General features: G+C 58.6%; 1 protein-coding gene across 1 annotated transcript in view; it reads right to left on the reverse strand.

The window, feature by feature from the left end:
• Positions 1–16949, reverse strand: part of LOC111154447 (protein tyrosine phosphatase, receptor type N2) — a 650145-nt gene that overhangs the window by 89576 nt on the left and 543620 nt on the right. The window contains exon 13 of the mRNA XM_022514054.1: positions 13541–13753. Coding sequence (XP_022369762.1) covers positions 13541–13753 — 213 coding nt within the window. The remainder of the gene's footprint in view (positions 1–13540; positions 13754–16949) is intronic.

Here is a 16949-nt window from a genome sequence, read left to right on the forward strand (position 1 = left end):
GCGAACAATGGAGCACAAAGCCCCCGGAGGGCGGCCCCCAGGATGGCTGGCGGACGGCGCGCCTGGCGCTCGGGCCGCCCGGAGCTCCCGGTGCAGGGAGGTCCTTCTCGCAGGGCCCCCGACGCAGAAGCAAACACAGGGGGACCCGGAAGGGCACCCGGAGATCCTAATAGAGACCCTATGCCCGCGGCCGGGAAGACAGGCGGTTTATTTCCTTTTCATTTTGCTCATTTTTTTTTTTTCCTAAATCAAGCCTTGTGTGACTTTTGTGATAAGGAACACCAAAACGAGGGGTGTTCAGGATGTATGAAATCTTTCATTCAGTAGGATTAACTAAGTGAAGTGTTTAGAAAACGTGTGGGGACAAGGACGGGAACACATCCCAGACTGTCAGACTGGCTCCACCATCACATTAAAAAAAAAAGCGCATCAAGAAAGGATGGCGTGTCTGCTCCCCTCTCCTGTCCACAGTGGGGTTCCTAGGCAGGCTTCCCGCGGACCTGAGCGGGCCTGCGAGGGGCTGCTGCACGTGGCGGGCCGGCGAGGCTGGGGTGCGGAGACAGGTTTATGGGGACGCAGCTTACATAAATTCTCTCACCGTAAATAGCCCATCTGAGGACGACCGCTGTGGGAAGAAAACAAGCTCTGAGCTCGGTGAGCGCTAGAAGGGCTCTCCCCAACATCACAGGACACGGGGGATGCCAGGGAGCACTAGAAGACCCCAGGGGGACATGGGGGGGACAATGGGAGGCAGGGGGGACACTGGGGGGCACTGGGGTAACACTGGGAGGCACGGGGGACACTGAGGGCACAAGGGGGACACTGAGGGAGACACTGAGGGATATGCTCAGGGGCACCAAGTGGACACATAGGGGACACGGGGGAGCCACTGAGGCACCACTGGGGGGACCTTGGGGGGACACTGGGGGGCAATGGGGTGACACTGGGGGACATGGGGGGACATGGGGGATATGGGGACACCAGGGAGCACTGGGAGACACTGGGGGACATGGGGCACTGGCAGGCATAAGAGGGACCCTGGGGAGTACTGGGGTGACAGTGGGGGGCCGAGGGGGACACTGGGGGGGACACCAGGGGGACACGAGCAAGACACCAGAGGATCTGCTGGGAGGCACCAGAGAACACCAGGGAAGACACAGGCAGAGGGGGACACTGGGGGGCACTGGAGGACACATGGGGACACCAAGGGACACTTGGGGATAATAGGGGGACACCAGGGGGCACTGGGGTGACACTGCAGGGCATGGGGGACACCAGGGGGACACAGGGGGACATGGGGGCATTAGGGACCACTAGGGGACACTGGGGGACACTGGGGACATGTGGGAGACACTGTGGGGACACAGGGCCATGGCCAGTTCTGGGAGACAAACAGGATCCTCCCTTCTCCTCCCACGGGGGTCAGAGCCATAGCAGGCACCCTGGGCAGCTCATTCCTCGTCTGGGTCAGAGCCACACCTGCTCCCTGGATGGAGGGCCCAGTTCACAGCTATGCTACGTGACCAGCCTTCTGACACGTGGCCACCGCTGCCCGTCTCGGGACACCTCCTCCCCACCTCCACCGGACTTCTCGGTGACTTGAAACCGTGGGACAACACAGCACACCATGCCACATGGAAGGGACGTTTCTCCAGGGCGAATCCCAACCCGGGCTCCAGAACCTGGGCAGGACGGCTGCTTGCTGGGCCCATTCCCTGGGGCGCTGGTGGCGTCCCCCACCATCGCCACCGTCATAACCGCTGGGGCGCCACACCGTGTCCTCTGGTCCAGCGTGCAGCTGTGTTATGTAAGTGCTGGGCTCCACAACACTCGCCAACTGGCCTAAACAGCTCCACGATGAATACCGTTTGCCAAGAAATATTGAGTATTTTTACCCCATTTTGTAAGATGTTTTCTCAAAATAAAATTCAAAAACACATTTTAACTTACGGAAGTGAAAATATTTTTCCAGAGTCTTTTGAATCTAGAAGGGTCTTCGAGTAGTCCCAGGTCAGAAGGAAAAGAACTGCTCTCCCCCCTCCCTGCCCCACACGCTGGCGCGACCCCACAGCAGGCGCAAAGGAACGGCCATCCTGTGTTGTCCTCGAGTTATCAGGACAAGAACTACGTCTTGCCTCCCGAACTTGAGGACAGAGGTCATTTCCATCTGTCATCCTTCCACCTGGGGACTGTCTAGCCCCAGGAGACAGCTCGAGAGCGTTGTCGAGTCCGGAGGCTTCCTACAGTCTCGGGACCCCCGCAGGTGGCACACTCCCCCCAGGGGCGGCTCTGAAGGCCATGAGTGAGTACGCGCGACTCTGTCCACACGCGTGTGATGTGCCTGAAACCCGCTCTTCTTCGAGGCTTCCTCTCCTTTAAGACCAAAGGTGCCCTCATCTTCTGCTCCGCTCCCGACACACATCTACCTCAAGTCAGAGGAGGGAAAGCACATCGTGTCAGTAAGCGTCCTTCTCCGACAGCCCGCACTCGGCGTGGGCTTCCGGAACCACGGCCCACGCAGGAACCCGGAGCGGGCTGCGCTGTGGACGAAGCCCCTCGGATGGACACGCAGCTGTTGGGGCCCCAAACAGCCCAGCCGGGCCACATCTGCGCAGCAGGTCCGACGACAGACACCAACCCCAGGCGTGCGGGGTCCTGCGGCCGTGACCTTCCCGCCGTGAAGTCGCAAGCGTTCCTGAGAAGCCCTTGATGCCTTCCGAGTTCGCGGCTCCGGCTCCTTGGACTCGGCCTCTGTGAGCGCAGCCGGTCTCGGGCGGCCCCACACGCACGGCTCAAACTCAGATGAGTCAAAGTCACCGAGTCCGTCGAAAATAAACTTCAGAGCAACCTGGGCCTGACATGGGCTGGGCGGGAGGGCGGTTTTCTGTGAGAAACTTCGGTCCTGTTCCTAACTTCCCTCTTGCTCAAAAGGTAATGAATTCTGCTCATCTGTCATCATGGCGCCATCACGTCGGGCCGGCAGCGGGGACAGTCTGGGGAGCGGTCTACACCCTCCCCTCACCAGTGCAGCTCACGCCCGTGTCTTAGTGCCGTGCACCCACCAGCTTTTACAGAGCACCAGAAGGTCCCCTGCCCGGGGCTGCGCGTTTACCAAGCAGATCAGGCGTTTCGGGGACCCAGGGTGGGCCTCACATTCACGGAAGGACATGGCAGGGAAGGAACCAGGCCTGTCTCCGTGCGCCGCGGCGGGGAAGGAAGCCCAGCGAGATGGCGAGTGATGGAGACCACGGACGCGAAGGGCAGCGTCAGGGGCAAACAGAGGGTCCAGATGAAAGGGTGCTGGTGTGGACGGCAGCTCAGGCCATCCCCGGCCGGGCGGGAAGGCTCAGCGAGGCTGTGGGGTCTGCACAGGCTGACAGATGGGAATGATCTGGAAGGATAAAGCCGCATGGGGGGGCCTTCGGTGTGAGGGGAGCGGTCTGCACAAAGGTTCAGCGGCAGACTAGCACAGGGGACATCCCCGGCGCTGCGAGGGGCCAGCCGGGGCACAGATGCATTCAGGTCCTTCCACTCTGCGGCGGCACCTAATTAAGCCAGAGGGCAAGGCCTGGGGGGTGGGGACAGGCCAGGCCCCCTTGCAGCTGCCTCTCTGCGCGGGGGCTGCACATGGTCCACCCGATTATTCCCTCTGAAGCTGCCCCTCACGGCGACCCAGCGGCCCGAGGCCACAAGAGTGCTCCGAGGAGCCCCGGCGCAGTGGCTTTCCTCTGCCGGGAAACGGGTGAAGGGCTCTGGCCTCGAGGCCCCGTCAGAGTATCTGAGAGTCTGTCGTGTCCAAGAAGGGCACGGTGTTGACCTTTGGAGAAAGTCCACGCTTCCAATGGCCTCAGTCCAGCTTGGGTGCCATCCTGTGACTCGGGCCAGCGCCGGGGGAAGTGAGCCGTGGGTGTGGCGGGAGGAGAGACGTTGGGAGGGTCCAGGGCGCAGGGGCTTGGGGAGCTGCCAGGCTCTGCTGGGCTTCCCGGCCTGGAGTCGATCAGAGACCTGCAGACTCACGGCACGCCCAGGAAGCCCCACGCACGCAGGGGCAGGGAGGCCGCCGTGCGGGGTCAGGACACCGACAGCTCAATGCAGCCAAGGACAGTTGGAGGTTTGGTCCCGGTCTGCCCTCGCATTCCAGTTCCAGAGGGTGGGGCCACCAGACTCAGGATCTTCATTCTCCTTGAATGTGGCAGAGGATGGGCACGCAGGGCGGAGGACACAGTCCCCAAAGACAGAACTGCACGGAACGTCCCTTCTGACCAGGCACTGGGTTTTACGAACAAGCCCGTACTGTGCGGCCCCCACTCCTGGTCTCCGCACGGGGTTAGGAAGGGTGCGCTTCCAGGAACACGTCTCCCTGGTTCTCTTCTGCTTTGTTGTCTTCACAAGAAACCAAAGTGATAAAACACTTCTTCATGGAACAAATCCAGACTTTTAAGTTTAATTAGAGAATTTAAGCCTAGCCGCGCATGGCTGCTGATTTCCTTACCATTAGCAATCCCAGCACTTACCACCCAAACTCCTCAGCTGATTTCCGACGAACGCCAGAGTCAGCCGGAGCTTAGAGCTGTATGTCGCGATCATGTTCTCCAAACACCGTACGGAATTAGCATTTTAAAGCATTTGGCCTTACTCCCTAATGGAAGCATCTCTCAATCTTCCTTTTCCCGTTTTCCAAATAACCACACACAGAGACACACACAAACGTAGACCCACACACGTAATTCTGATGCTTACTTTATTTTTAAACTTCGAATTTAAGAATCGTTAAACTTTCGTTAAGAAGGACAGACCACCCAGCAGCGCCTCATCTGGGCGTGTCTGGAGTCCTGGGCCTGACTGCCCGGCGTCCTCGCGCACGTGACGTGTGGAGCTGGTCTGGCGGCCCCCAAGCGCGGCCACACGCATGTCTGGGGCCCGGGCCCTCTTCTGCGGGAATGGGGGTCCTGTTCGACCAGCGCAGCTTTGGCGGGGGACACATGTGGCGCGGAAAGGGAGGAAGCAGACGCCTGCCGCGGCAGCCCCATGTGCTGGGTCGACCCTGGCGATCACCAGGGTAGCCGGTGTCGCGGCCCGAGCGCCCTCACATCCTGGCTATTTATTTGAACATCCGGAGTGAATCTTTTTCACAAGTCACCTTCCTAACCAGAGACTGTGAACGTCTTGTACTTGCTAATAGAGAAATGACCTACCAAGTTTCCATCCTTAATTATCAGCAATCCTCCCAAAGCAGAGAACCCCAGTGGAGACAGAAATATTTTGAGGAACAAGGTTTAGGGATGACTAATTAGATGGAGAAGAGAAACCCAATCAGGTCGCTTCTCTAACATAAGAGGAAAAGTCCTTTCTGTTCCCTGCCAGAGACGCTATTGCGACACTGAACAGACCACATCATGTCCCGAGTGCGTCTCTTGCTCACCTACTCCAGGAAGCCCTCCTGGGTCACCCTAAGCTCCCTGTGGACCATCACGGCCCTGTTTGTCTCAAGCACAGTCTCCACACTGGTGTACACTGGTCTTACGGGGAAGCTGCGAGAGAACTAACGGTCTTTGCCATCCTTATTGTTACAGAAAACGTGATTCTTTCACTGGAAGAAATTAGCTTTCTGGAAAGCTGCCCACTGGCCACTTCTGAGCTGGGCCGTCCAGCCTGCCCCAGGCCCTGAGCCGCTCCAGTCCTCCAGGGTGACTCTCCACCGACACGGAATCTGCACACGGGCACATGCCTACCAGGGTGGGAGGAGGGAGTGGACGGGAGTGATGCTGACATGCAGTCTGTCCCCGCACAGGACAGACGGCCGAGCCAGTGGGACTCGCGCCTCCGGGACAGGGGGCCTCCTGGCCAAGTGGCTCTTCCTCTCATGACCTTGAACGCTCCTCCTTCGACATTTGGAGGCAACTGTCATCCCCCGAGTCCCCGGGGCCCGAGCGTGCACGTGCTCTTCGCGAAGCCCTCCTGGCTCGAAAACACACGTCCTCTGTGGCTCTGAGGTTCAGGCTACCGCTCCCCGCCCCGACCCCTTGGGTCCTGCCTATCTTCCTCTGTGCCATTCAGCTTGGGCCGTGCTCCCTAAGGCCCCCCGAGGGCTCGAGTCGGACTGGAGGGTCCTCCCGGGCTCAGGCACCCCGGGTGCACCTGTCGGGCCCTGCTCAGCGCGGACGTGCATGAGGCCGACCCCGAGGCAGACCCCAGGCCTCGCTGAGTGTGCCATTCCCACGGTGGAGAGCCTGACCTCGCAGGGCCACCCCCGGCCTCTCCCCTGGCATGTGCAGGCTGCCTTCCCCGACGGGGGGCGGGGGAAGCCGGTGCGGAAGCCTGTCCGAGCCGGAAGCCTGAGCTCTGGGCCTGAGGTACGTCGGTACATCGTGGTGCGACGACCCTACACCTGGTCCCAGCCCCCGCGCCTGAGGGGGGGCCCCCTGAGGGCCTTCCCTCCTCCCGCCATTACGGTCTAACGCCTGCCAAGTCCATTCTGCATGTTTCCCTTCACACCGTAAGCCTCTCCTGCCAGCACCCTCATTCCGAGTAGCTCGACAGCCCCTCTGAGACTCGGGGCAGCCTGTCTCCGGGCACGCAGCTGGGGGAGGACTCCCCCCCACTAAGTCCCCAAGGCCGGTGTGTGGGGCGCAAGGTGGGCCCCGGTTTGCACGCGCGTCCCCCTCACCCCGGGGGACAATGTGAGGGACGGCTTTGTTGCTCTCCAGCAGCACCCACAGAAGCCCAGCACTCCCTGCACACCTGTGCCCACCCTAGCCGTCCTCCCGAGAAGGTGCTGAACTTTCCAGAAGTCTGGATGTCCCTGGACGTACGTGCTTCCTTTACAGATGGTCCGTCTCGAGTTTTGGTTTAGAAGACATGCCCCGTCTCTGAATCGGGGCCTGGGGGGAGAGCAGCTGTACCAGCGACACACCTGACTGCGGCGGGGGGCCATCAAGAACCAAGCGATTCTGACGACTCGAGGCCCGCCAGCCCCCACGGTCGCCACAAACGACGGTCGCACACGGAATTTAGAACTGAGATGCGGTTACACGTCTGTGACCTTTTCTGATCTTCAGCAGCCCCTTAAAGGCACACAGTTCTCTCCATCCCGTTTTGTGGCTGAGCACAGAGAAGCACGAGGCCCAGATGGAAGGGAGGGATCAGTCTCCTTTTCCCCCGAGTGTAAATATTGGGAAAGAAAAGTTTAAACCGAGAAGCGCACCACGAGTGAGAAGAGCCGGAGGGCAGGCGTGCCCGTGGCTCCCCACGGCTGCCCTCAGCACAGGGGAGCTGCCCCGGGAGGACAGACCTAGCCCCCAGCAGGAGCTCTTGGCTCGGGGGCCCTGTCTGTGCCCAGGAGTCGGCCCCTGCCTCCAGTGTGCACACGAAGGATGTCCCCACCTGTCCTCTCCTGCTCTGCGGGCCTGTCCTCGTGGGGTCTCTCACCCCCGTGAGAGGACCCCCTGGGCCTGTCCGTCGTGAGCCCGTCATGGCGTCCTCCCTCAGCGGCATCACATGTGGTCCTGTGTTGCTTACTGATGCTTCCTGTGGTTTCATGCAAACTCCTTGTGTTCAAGAAGTCAGAAATGGAGCTGAGAAGTGATTTTGACCAACCCTGACACCACCACAGCACCTTGCACCGCGAAGAGAAAGGCAGAGGGGCACCATCAGGTTTGGGGCTCCAAGGAGGTCCCTCCTGTCCCGTGTGTGGGTGCTCCTGGGCCCTCTGGCTTCCTCCGTGCATCGGGAAGAGCGCACTGGAGGGGCCTAAACGCCGTAGGTCGCCCTAACTCAGCTCTGCGCCCGCCCTGGGACTAGGACAAGTCAGGCTGACCTGATGCTCACTTTCCCCACATGGCCGCATGGGGTGAGCTGGGGTCCAGTGTGGCTCAAAGAGCGCCCCCGGGGCCCTGGCGGGGACCGGAGGGGGGATGGCCTGGGAGTCAAAGACAGGACTCAGAGAACCTCCTGCATGTGCAGGGCCCTCCCTTGGCCTCTGCCACCTGAAAGCACACCTGGACTTAAACAGAATCTCCCACTTTCGTGAACCACCCCCGAGGCGGGCCCTTCCGCGGCAGCCCCGCCAGGACACACGCTGTCCCCTCCGAGGTGCCTCCTCTCCTGTTGGCCCTCACAGATGACGTGACCCCCACAGCGGCAAGTGGCCTGACACAGGAGAGGTGAAGCTGGCACCCTCTCCCCTCCCGTCTTTCCTTAACAAACACTTATTCCAGTAAACTCCAGACTCACTGAATGTCCGACAGAAACCCAACCACACAGACACGCAGACAAGACCCAGCCTCCAGGCGCTGGGATCCCTCGCACTGGCCCCTCCAAGCGTTTGTCTTCCCCGTAGCTCAGTGCACGTTCGGTTATTTCCGATTAAGCCTGATCTGATTATTATCGTTTGATCAGGGGAGATGGCTTGCTATATTGGGACAACGACATGTCTCAGTTTTGTGTTTAGATATGTTTTTGGCAATCTTTCCAGCCTTCCGCCTCCTCTACATTTATTTCCAAATCTCAGGAGCTATTTTGGAGGAGCTGTGTTGCACAGACGCTGGAGAGTGGGCACACAGCCGCGGCATGGGGAACCTGCGGGCTGGAAGATGTAAGATTTATGAGAAAAACGCACTACAGATTCACACCTCACAGGACAGCACTCAGACCCAGGGTGGAAGGAATCTGGAAGACTCAGCGGAGCTTGTGGCCCGACTGTCGATCCCTTGAACCTGCAGGCATGTGCCCCCACACACAGGTTCTCGAACTGCTCAGGGCGGACATGTTCCTCGCGGCAGGACAAAGTCTGCAAGCTCGCCTTCGGGTCTCACGCAGCTGCGCAGAGAAGCATTTACTTAATTCACAGTGAGGCCAGGGCCTCCTTCTGGGGTCGTGGAGCGCAGGACCCCAGGACAAGGCCTCCCCTTGACTGGATGAGACGTCAGCTCAGTGTCCGGAAGGCTTCAGGTGCTAGCTGCGACTCCCTGAAAGGCAAAATTAGCAAAATCCCCATTCTCAGGCTTGACTGGGTTGGGAGAAAACCCCAAGATCTTCAGGAGTGCTTGAGGGCAGTTTTCCTTCTATGAAGCAGGGTAGATTTCACTTGCTGGGACGTTGCACAAAAGTTACTTTGACCTGAAAACTTAGGTGTAAAGCAAAGAAAGACCGTTCTCGCTGACTGATACCTAGCTGTTGGAAACAGGCTGTTCTAGGAGCTCGAGGTGGGGTCAGGAAAACCTCAGGAGACCCCCTGTTTTCCACCTAGAATGGAAAATGCTTCTCTAACGAGTGATTGTACCAGTTACAAAAGATCAAACTGTCTTTGAGAAAGAAGGGTCCCTGAATTTGAGGCCCCGGAGAACAAGCTCGTGACAGGCGCCCTCCTCTGTGAGGGGCTGGGTCCCCCGTGGACGGTGGGGAGAAGCTGGGCCGTGGGGAGAAGCTGGGCCGCAGCTGCCAGCTGGAGTGGAGGGAGCCCCACGGAGAGCAGCCACCTGGCATCTAACGCAGGGTCCCTCGCCGATCATCGCTGTGTGTGGGATGCGCACCGCGCCCAGGGGCGTGCTCCCCTCGGGGTCTGGTTCCCTCCAAGGGATCAGGGAGTATGCCCATCACAAGAGGCCTTCTGGAAATTTTGCGGAGTCTGTGCCCTCGTGTAGGGATGGGGGAGTGGGACAGCAAGCACGGGACTCTTGCTCCACGGTGATCAATGCCGCAGGGAAAGGAGGCGACACACGCAGACTCGGAGAGAGAGGACGGGATGTGTTCTAACCACCTACTCATGGCCCTCCGCAGAGGCAGGGCTCCCGAGCCTGGAGACGCCTGTCCTGCGCTGGGCCTGGCAGCTCGCTGCGTACACACCAACCACACGCGCCAGCGGCCAGCAGACCGACGTGGGCACACGCGCTCACGTGACATAGATGCTGTGCGCCGACGTGCCAGTTTCGGGGAGAGAAGAGAGAAAAAGTAAAGAAACTATCTTTTTAGGTGACAAAGTACCAATTTAACCCAAATACGTTATGTTTTATATATTTAGAAGAAAAAAAATGACATTCAGTAAAACACCGGCGAGTTTGGAGGCCATTAAAAAAAATGGCCTTTCCAGATGGATTTCAGTTATTGTCATAGTTAACATACCCTGTTCTTCCAAGTTTGAAGAAGTTAACCTTGGTAGACTATCTGGTAGGACTGATCTCTTGGTAAGTGCTAACGTTTGAGAGTCTATCGGGAAACATTTGATTTTCCAATAGGTAAAGCAAACCAAAATATCACACGCACGCGCACGCACACGCATGCGCACACACACGCAAACTAAGCTTTAAGACGCCGACTCTGTCTACGAAATAGTTCTATTCTGAGGAAGAAGAGAAAAGGTTTCAACGTGTTTGTGTTGGGACCTAATACTGCAAACTACTCACTGTTTTGAAACATTTGTAAGACAAGCCCACAGATTATTCTAGAACACTCCACAAATGCACTGTAGCTTCCCCAAAGCTGCAGACCATGAATTATGAGCACACGGGGACTCCGCACTGGCCGCCAGGAGCCTGGGAGGACAGATATTAGAAGGGGTGTGTTGTCGGGGCTGACGTGGGCCAGGGCTTACACAGGGCGGGCTGCTGCGGGGTCCGCCCTGCGCAATGAGGCCACCACCCTGCGGTTCACCTGCACACAGACAGACCGTCCTTTTTGGCTCTCTGGGAAGAAGAACGCCCACTCCAGAGGCCTCCCGTGCCTCCTCTGCAGCACCAGCCCGGAGCTCCCTGTCCTCCCTGCGGACCCAGAGCCTCCGTTCTGAGAACAGTTCCTCCATGAAGGGCAAGTTCACATTCTGACGTCAGTAAAACTTATTACCTTGCCGCCCACCACTCCTCATTCCCAGGCAGCTACTTCTAACCTCCGTGCACAATAACCTTCGTCTCTTTCGGAGAGTTTATAAAAATGATGGCGTATGAACCGAGGGACGATGTAAAATTGCTGTTTTCCTCACCACCCGGTGCTGGGAAGTAGGAGCAGGTCCAGCCGACAGCACTCGCATCAGAGGGTGAGCGGATTGCAGAAGTCAACGGTTAAAAAAAGTACAGCATCCAGGCAACTTCTCCTGAAATGGTTTTTATGTTTGCAAAACTTGGAACAACTTCTCAGACAGACTTGAAGCTGGGAGGGGGGGTCTCAGGTGTCGCTCCGGAAAAGCCAAGTTCAGTGCGGTGGCGGCTGGAAATTAACACCTGCTTCGTTTACAAACGAAAACATCCGCTCTTTGTAGCCACGGGGAGGAGAGCCCTTCATGCGTGACTCAGCGGAACCCAGAGGTAACAGTGCCAAAATCCCATCCCCGCTGGCTGGCATCTTCCTGGCCAGGAGACCGCCCGCTTTGGGTCAAATGTCTGCATTTAATCAGAGCAGTTCCCTGAAAGGTATTTCATGGTGATTTCAAAACTAAGCCCATCAGAAATAATAATTTCATTTCATTTCCAAATTTTCCTAGATCATATTTTCTAAAGAAAAGTTTTTTCCTATGCTTTTCCTCCCCTTTTTATTAATCTGGATTGAAGAAAAGCACACATTTCATTTATTGTCTGGATTACAGATTCTTATTAAACAAACCAGAGCTCATTATAAAATCAATATCAACTTAACCACCATGCCCCCAGGAGGAACAGCAAAAAGGTCACTCCAAGAAATTCAAACAATTTTCCTGCTGGAAGGGCATGATTTTAATTACAGATACTATTAATTAGAGCTGTCACTGGGAAGATTTTTTTTCTGTTAATTATCACAAACTCAGTTCTAAGTGTGCAATTTCAACCTGCATTTTTGCCAAACTGAGTCATTTCTGCATGCAAGTTCAACCTTTCCATTCTATCAATATTTTATATTTGAATTTCAAAGTGTATCAAAGGATGCCATGCTTTCTAAAAACCCACCCCTGTGTGATCTCCCGTCTCCGGCACACAGAACAGAACTGGTGTGATAATTTATTTATGTCCTGGCACAGATGTGGCCCAGAAGCCCCAGCAGCCCACACCGATGGTCTTGCTCAATAGAATTTCTGGATAAATTCTTACTAGTTTATGTGACATTTTTTTTTCAGGGCTTCTTCTTCAAACGTGATTTTTCTCTTGCTTTGAAGCACAGCCGTGCACTGGGGCTGAAGCGCCACCTCCCACACGTTTGAAGGTGCCATTTCTTTATAAGAGAAGATCACACTGACCAGCCCTGTGACCTTCTCCAGAAAACCAGTGCTTTTCTCTCTTGGGCGACAATACCAAGAATTTTCTAATTGCGGGAGAAAGCTATCTCTTGGTCTCTTTTAAACACAGTGATTTTAGGGGCGCCTGGGTGGCTCAGTGGTTAAAGCCTCTGCCTTCGGCTCAGGTCATGATCTCAGGGTCCTGGGATTGAGTCCCGCATCGGGCTCTCTGCTCAGCAGGGAGCCCGCCTCCTCCTCCTCCTGTCTCTCTCTCTGCCTGCCTCTCTGCCTACTTGTGATCTGTCTGTCAAATAAATTAAAAAAAATAAACACAGTGATTTTATAAATTCATCCCAGCTCCTCCTGTGGGCCAGTGTCAGGGTGGCCCACAGAGCAAACGCCGCTCGCTCCGACGAGCTCCTGGGGGCACCTCGCAGGACGGTGTGGAGGGAGGGGCAGTTCTAGAAAAAGCTTGAGACCTCCTCCCCATGTAACTGTGATGGCGGACTCTTCAACTTGCGTGTTATTGTAAAATACAATGCATTGTTTACAAGACAGACCTATTACCATCAGAATCATGTGAGTAGAGGAAACAAGGAATCTCGTCTAAGGAGAGAAAATACATATTGATTGGATTTCTAAAACGATGATGAAGTATTCTACCTTCCCAAAGGGGAGGACACTGAGAGTTGTGCCCTGACCTGCCTCTGCGGTGGGCTGGCACTGCTGTCAGAACCGGGGCTCAGTGTCACCACAGGACGTCACTAAGTCGGAAGCAGGTGCTATAGAGCGTCCAGAAACCTTTTCCTGTCCTGCCTCCCTCCCACTCTCAGTGGCTGCGGACAGCGTCCAGGTGTGCTCCCACACCCGGCAGCCACCACCGCTCTCAACGAGATGCCCTGGGCTCACTTCCCACTTATCATCGTTAGGTTACACTTTATCCAGAGACTGGCAGGGGGTCGCGATGGATCAGGGCAAAAGATCTTTTCATAGGAGACCCGGAGGAAGTCGATGATTTAAGAGACATCTTCAAACGTTTACACAACCCATTTATCTTGCAACTTTGGCATTTTTCATGAACAGTGGCCAAACTAAGAACGATAACAGATAATACATAATTCATGTTTCGTACTTTTTCCAGATTTCTAATGAGCAACCTGCTATCACATCTAACAGACTAGCTGAGAACAGGGTAAGATTAATACATAGCAACGAAACTGTGGTTCCGAGGCATTTCTGTGAATTCTGATGGACAGTCTCAAACCGTTTTCCCGAAAGAACCCGAACCATGACTAGACAGAGCGCTGGGGCCAGAGAGGGGCCACAGGCCGTGCACTGATGAACGGAAGCCATCTGAACCCCTACCTGGTAGGCGGCGGTGGCATCCGGGCCGGGGTGCTCCCCGAGCCCCGAGAGCTTCTCCCGCAGCCCGGAGTGGGAGGCGTGGCGTAGGCAGTAGATGACCGCAGAGGCCAGGAGGACCCCAACCATGGCGACGACAGAGACCAGGGTCAGCACGATGAACGGGGTCGAGTCCTCTTGCTCCGCTCCGTGCGGCAGAAGCCTGAGTTTGCTTTTCTGCAGAACAGGAGAGAAGGAGCCCCGTGAACACCGAACAGACTATGACCTCCTAGAAACTACCCTTCTGCCGCGCAAGGCAAACTCAGGCTCAGCCCAGAGCTGTGCTGGCATTAACGCAACCGCAGGAGGGCCATCCAAACAGCGGCCCTCAAACAAGGGGGAAGGCATCTCTAACTAGCGAGCCACAGACTGCAACATTTTCAAAAGGAAACTTAGAGGCCTCACTTGGTTTCCTGGAGGCCACCATCTTTCCAACCACAACAACATAGTCTTGGCAGTTGATTTGCTGCTTTAAGTAAAAGCGCACGTCCCTTCTTCTGAACAGGTGTGAGGAAAATACCCCAGTGTATCCCGAGCTTGCCCCGCAAATGTTTTGGGGCACAGGGAGGTCAGAGAGCTCTACAGCACACAGCCGGAGCCGGGGCAGGTCCGCAGCCTGGGAGACACTGCAGGCGGGTGGCCTGCGCAGAAACCTTTCCCCACGCCCCCACCCACCAGAGCCCCTCTGCCTGCGCGACCGCGGGACACACAGCCCAGCGCCCGCGCACCTCCGCGCTTTTCCCTGAAAGGATCTGCAGGTCCACGAGGGCACCCCTCCGCCGTGCGGAGTGTCAGGGAGACAAACCGTCAGATTCTCACTGTTCTGGGGGCGGGTGGGGGGATCCTTTGGGTGCACTTTGCTAGTCTCCGCGGGCAGAAGGTGCGCGGTGCTCGCCCTTAGCTTCGGCAGCAGGTGCGTTAGCCGCAGTTACCAACGCCCGGGAAGACAGGCCGGTGCGCGGCTGCGGCCGCAACGCCCCGCGCCACTGCTGGGTGAATGAACGGAGACGCACGCCCCCGCCTCGGCCCCGGTTGCTACAAGAGGAGAACAATTAGCAAACTCTTTTCCACCACCTAATTTCGCGTGGTAACAAAATGGATTTTTTCCCCATGAATGCCTGGCCGGCCTATTCATTATGTCTCTTCTATTAGTAATTTTCTGCTCCGTATCCAGCCTCCCACCTCCTCATTCCCTCCTGTCTCCGAGTGTACACAGGGCCTCATGTCAGGCCGGGCCATTTTTATCTTGTAATCATAAAGGCCACCAAAGCAATTATCGCCGGTCTTGACTGGAAAAGCTGGTCATTAATTAGCCTGCTTTTGCCTTCGGTGCCGAGGATTAGCTGGTGCCGGGACTGAGTTAATGGAAACGCGGGTTAAATGAGAAAAGACGCTGGATTTTCTTGCCTGGATGCGCGGCTCGGAGGAGGAGGACGAGGCAGGCAAACGGCGGGAGGCTCGCGGAGGGCGGGGGGGGGAGGGGGCCGGGGCGAGGGGAGGGTCGCAGCGGGTGGGACGGCGGGGGGAGGGGACGGGGAGGGCGGAGGGCTGAGGGCCGGAAAGGGAGGGCCCCCGGGTGGGGGTGGGGGCGGGGGCGCGGAGGGGCGCGCAAGGCTGCCCAAGGCCTGTGTGGCGGGTCCCGCGGCCGCCCCCGGCGTGGACCCCTCCCCTGCCCCGTCCGGCTCGTCCCCTTCCGCGCCCGCACGGCCGCCGCCGGAAGGTTAAAGCTCGCGGAGCCGCGGACCACCCCTCCGCGCCGCCCCCGTTCCCTCCGCACCCCTGCCCGCGCGGGGTGAATAAACCGCCGGGACCCCACCCGGCGCTGCGAGGCCCGGCAGGGCGGGAGGGAGCGCGTCCGCCTCGGCCCGGCTCCCCGGCCCCGCGCGCCGCGCTGCTTCTCGCCCCTCTGGCCGCGGTGAGCGCCCCAGGGCGCCCGCGCGGCTCCGGGCCCGGGGTCTCCGCCGCCGCCAGGGGTCTGCGTCCCGCGGCCGAATCGACACCTCCGTGGGGAGCGTTTCCAGGAGGACGGTTCGCTCTGCCGCGCCCCCCGCGGGACAGCCTCGCCTCGGCAAACCGAGCGGGGACGACAAAGGAGGCGGCGCGGCCGAGGGAGGGGCGTCTGCTGTCCCCCCGCCCGGGCCGGGTCCTCCTGGCCGTCACTACGCGTCCCCCCACCCCGCCCCGGGGCAGGCCGCGGGAGGTGCCCGCGTCCCCACTTAGGCCAAACGCCAGCGCCGGGGATCCCGCCCAGGCGTCGGGAGGACCCCTCGCGCCCACGTGGTTGACGGCGCCCGGGAACAGGGACTTGCTGAACCTTCCTGCCCGGCGATGGGAGCACACACGCGTGCGGTGGCCAGCCTGGCTCGGAGAGGACGCACAGCGCGCACCCGACACACGGCCGCACGCGCTCCAGGGACCGAGGCCGGGGCTGAGGGTGCCGGGCAGTCGGGCACAAGGGGTCCCGCTGAGCAGGGTGGCCGCCGGCTCACCGTGTAAGGGACACAGAGGCGGCCCGGTTGTCACCCGATTCCAGGCCGGAGGCCAGGAGACAGGTGGCAATGACCACACGTCAACCTGGCCCAGGTCTGGGGCGAAGGACAGACCCCAGGCTGGACACTCAGGTGGGAGGCCGTACCGAAGCTCTTCCTAGGCCGTGTCGCGGCCAGCTGGGACACCGACGGTCACCGGGCCCCACGATGCGGTGGGCAAGCGTGGGTGGAGAAACAGGGCTAACCGCTGCCCCTTTCGCGGCCCACATGGAGCTAACTCAAAGGTCAAAGAAAAATGTCGAGGAGAGTGACTGCCCCCAGACCTTGGGTCCCTCCTCTAGAGATTCCGCTCTCCCTCCTCCCAGCTGCCCAGCGCCCCCTTCCCCTCCCCCATCCCCACCGTGGTGCTGCTGGAGAAAGGAAGGAGGTGAGGAGAAAGGAGGGACCCCATGCCCGCTGAGTCCCATCTTCTACGATCTCCTCTAGTTCCAGGCTCAGGTCCCAGGCCAGGAAGAAGGCCCCCAGGCTAACCTCCCGCAGCGTGTCCGCAAGGAGGCCCTTCCTGCAGCCAGGGGAAGGGTCCGTGGCTGTGGACGGCGGGTGGGAGAGCCGGGACAGCAGGGGCATCGCAGGTCGCAGACGGGAACGTGGGCACGGGGGGTTTGTAAGGGGGAGGGCGCCGCACCCAGCGGGGAATCAGGGGGTCTGAGCCAGATGGCGTTTGTGGGGCAGAGAGACCCGCCTGGCTTGTGACGTTGGCCCCCCAGGATCCTGGGCCGGCCCCAGGGCTGCTCAGCTGAAACCGGAAAGGTTACTCTTCCTGGCCCACTCCCGCTGCTCACACACCCCCCCCCCCCCCCCCCCCCCCCCCCCCCCCCCCCCCC

This window comes from Enhydra lutris, unplaced genomic scaffold (genome assembly GCF_002288905.1).
Source record: "Enhydra lutris kenyoni isolate GAN:26980312 unplaced genomic scaffold, ASM228890v2 scaffoldscaffold37, whole genome shotgun sequence".
Classification (NCBI taxonomy): domain Eukaryota; kingdom Metazoa; phylum Chordata; class Mammalia; order Carnivora; family Mustelidae; genus Enhydra; species Enhydra lutris.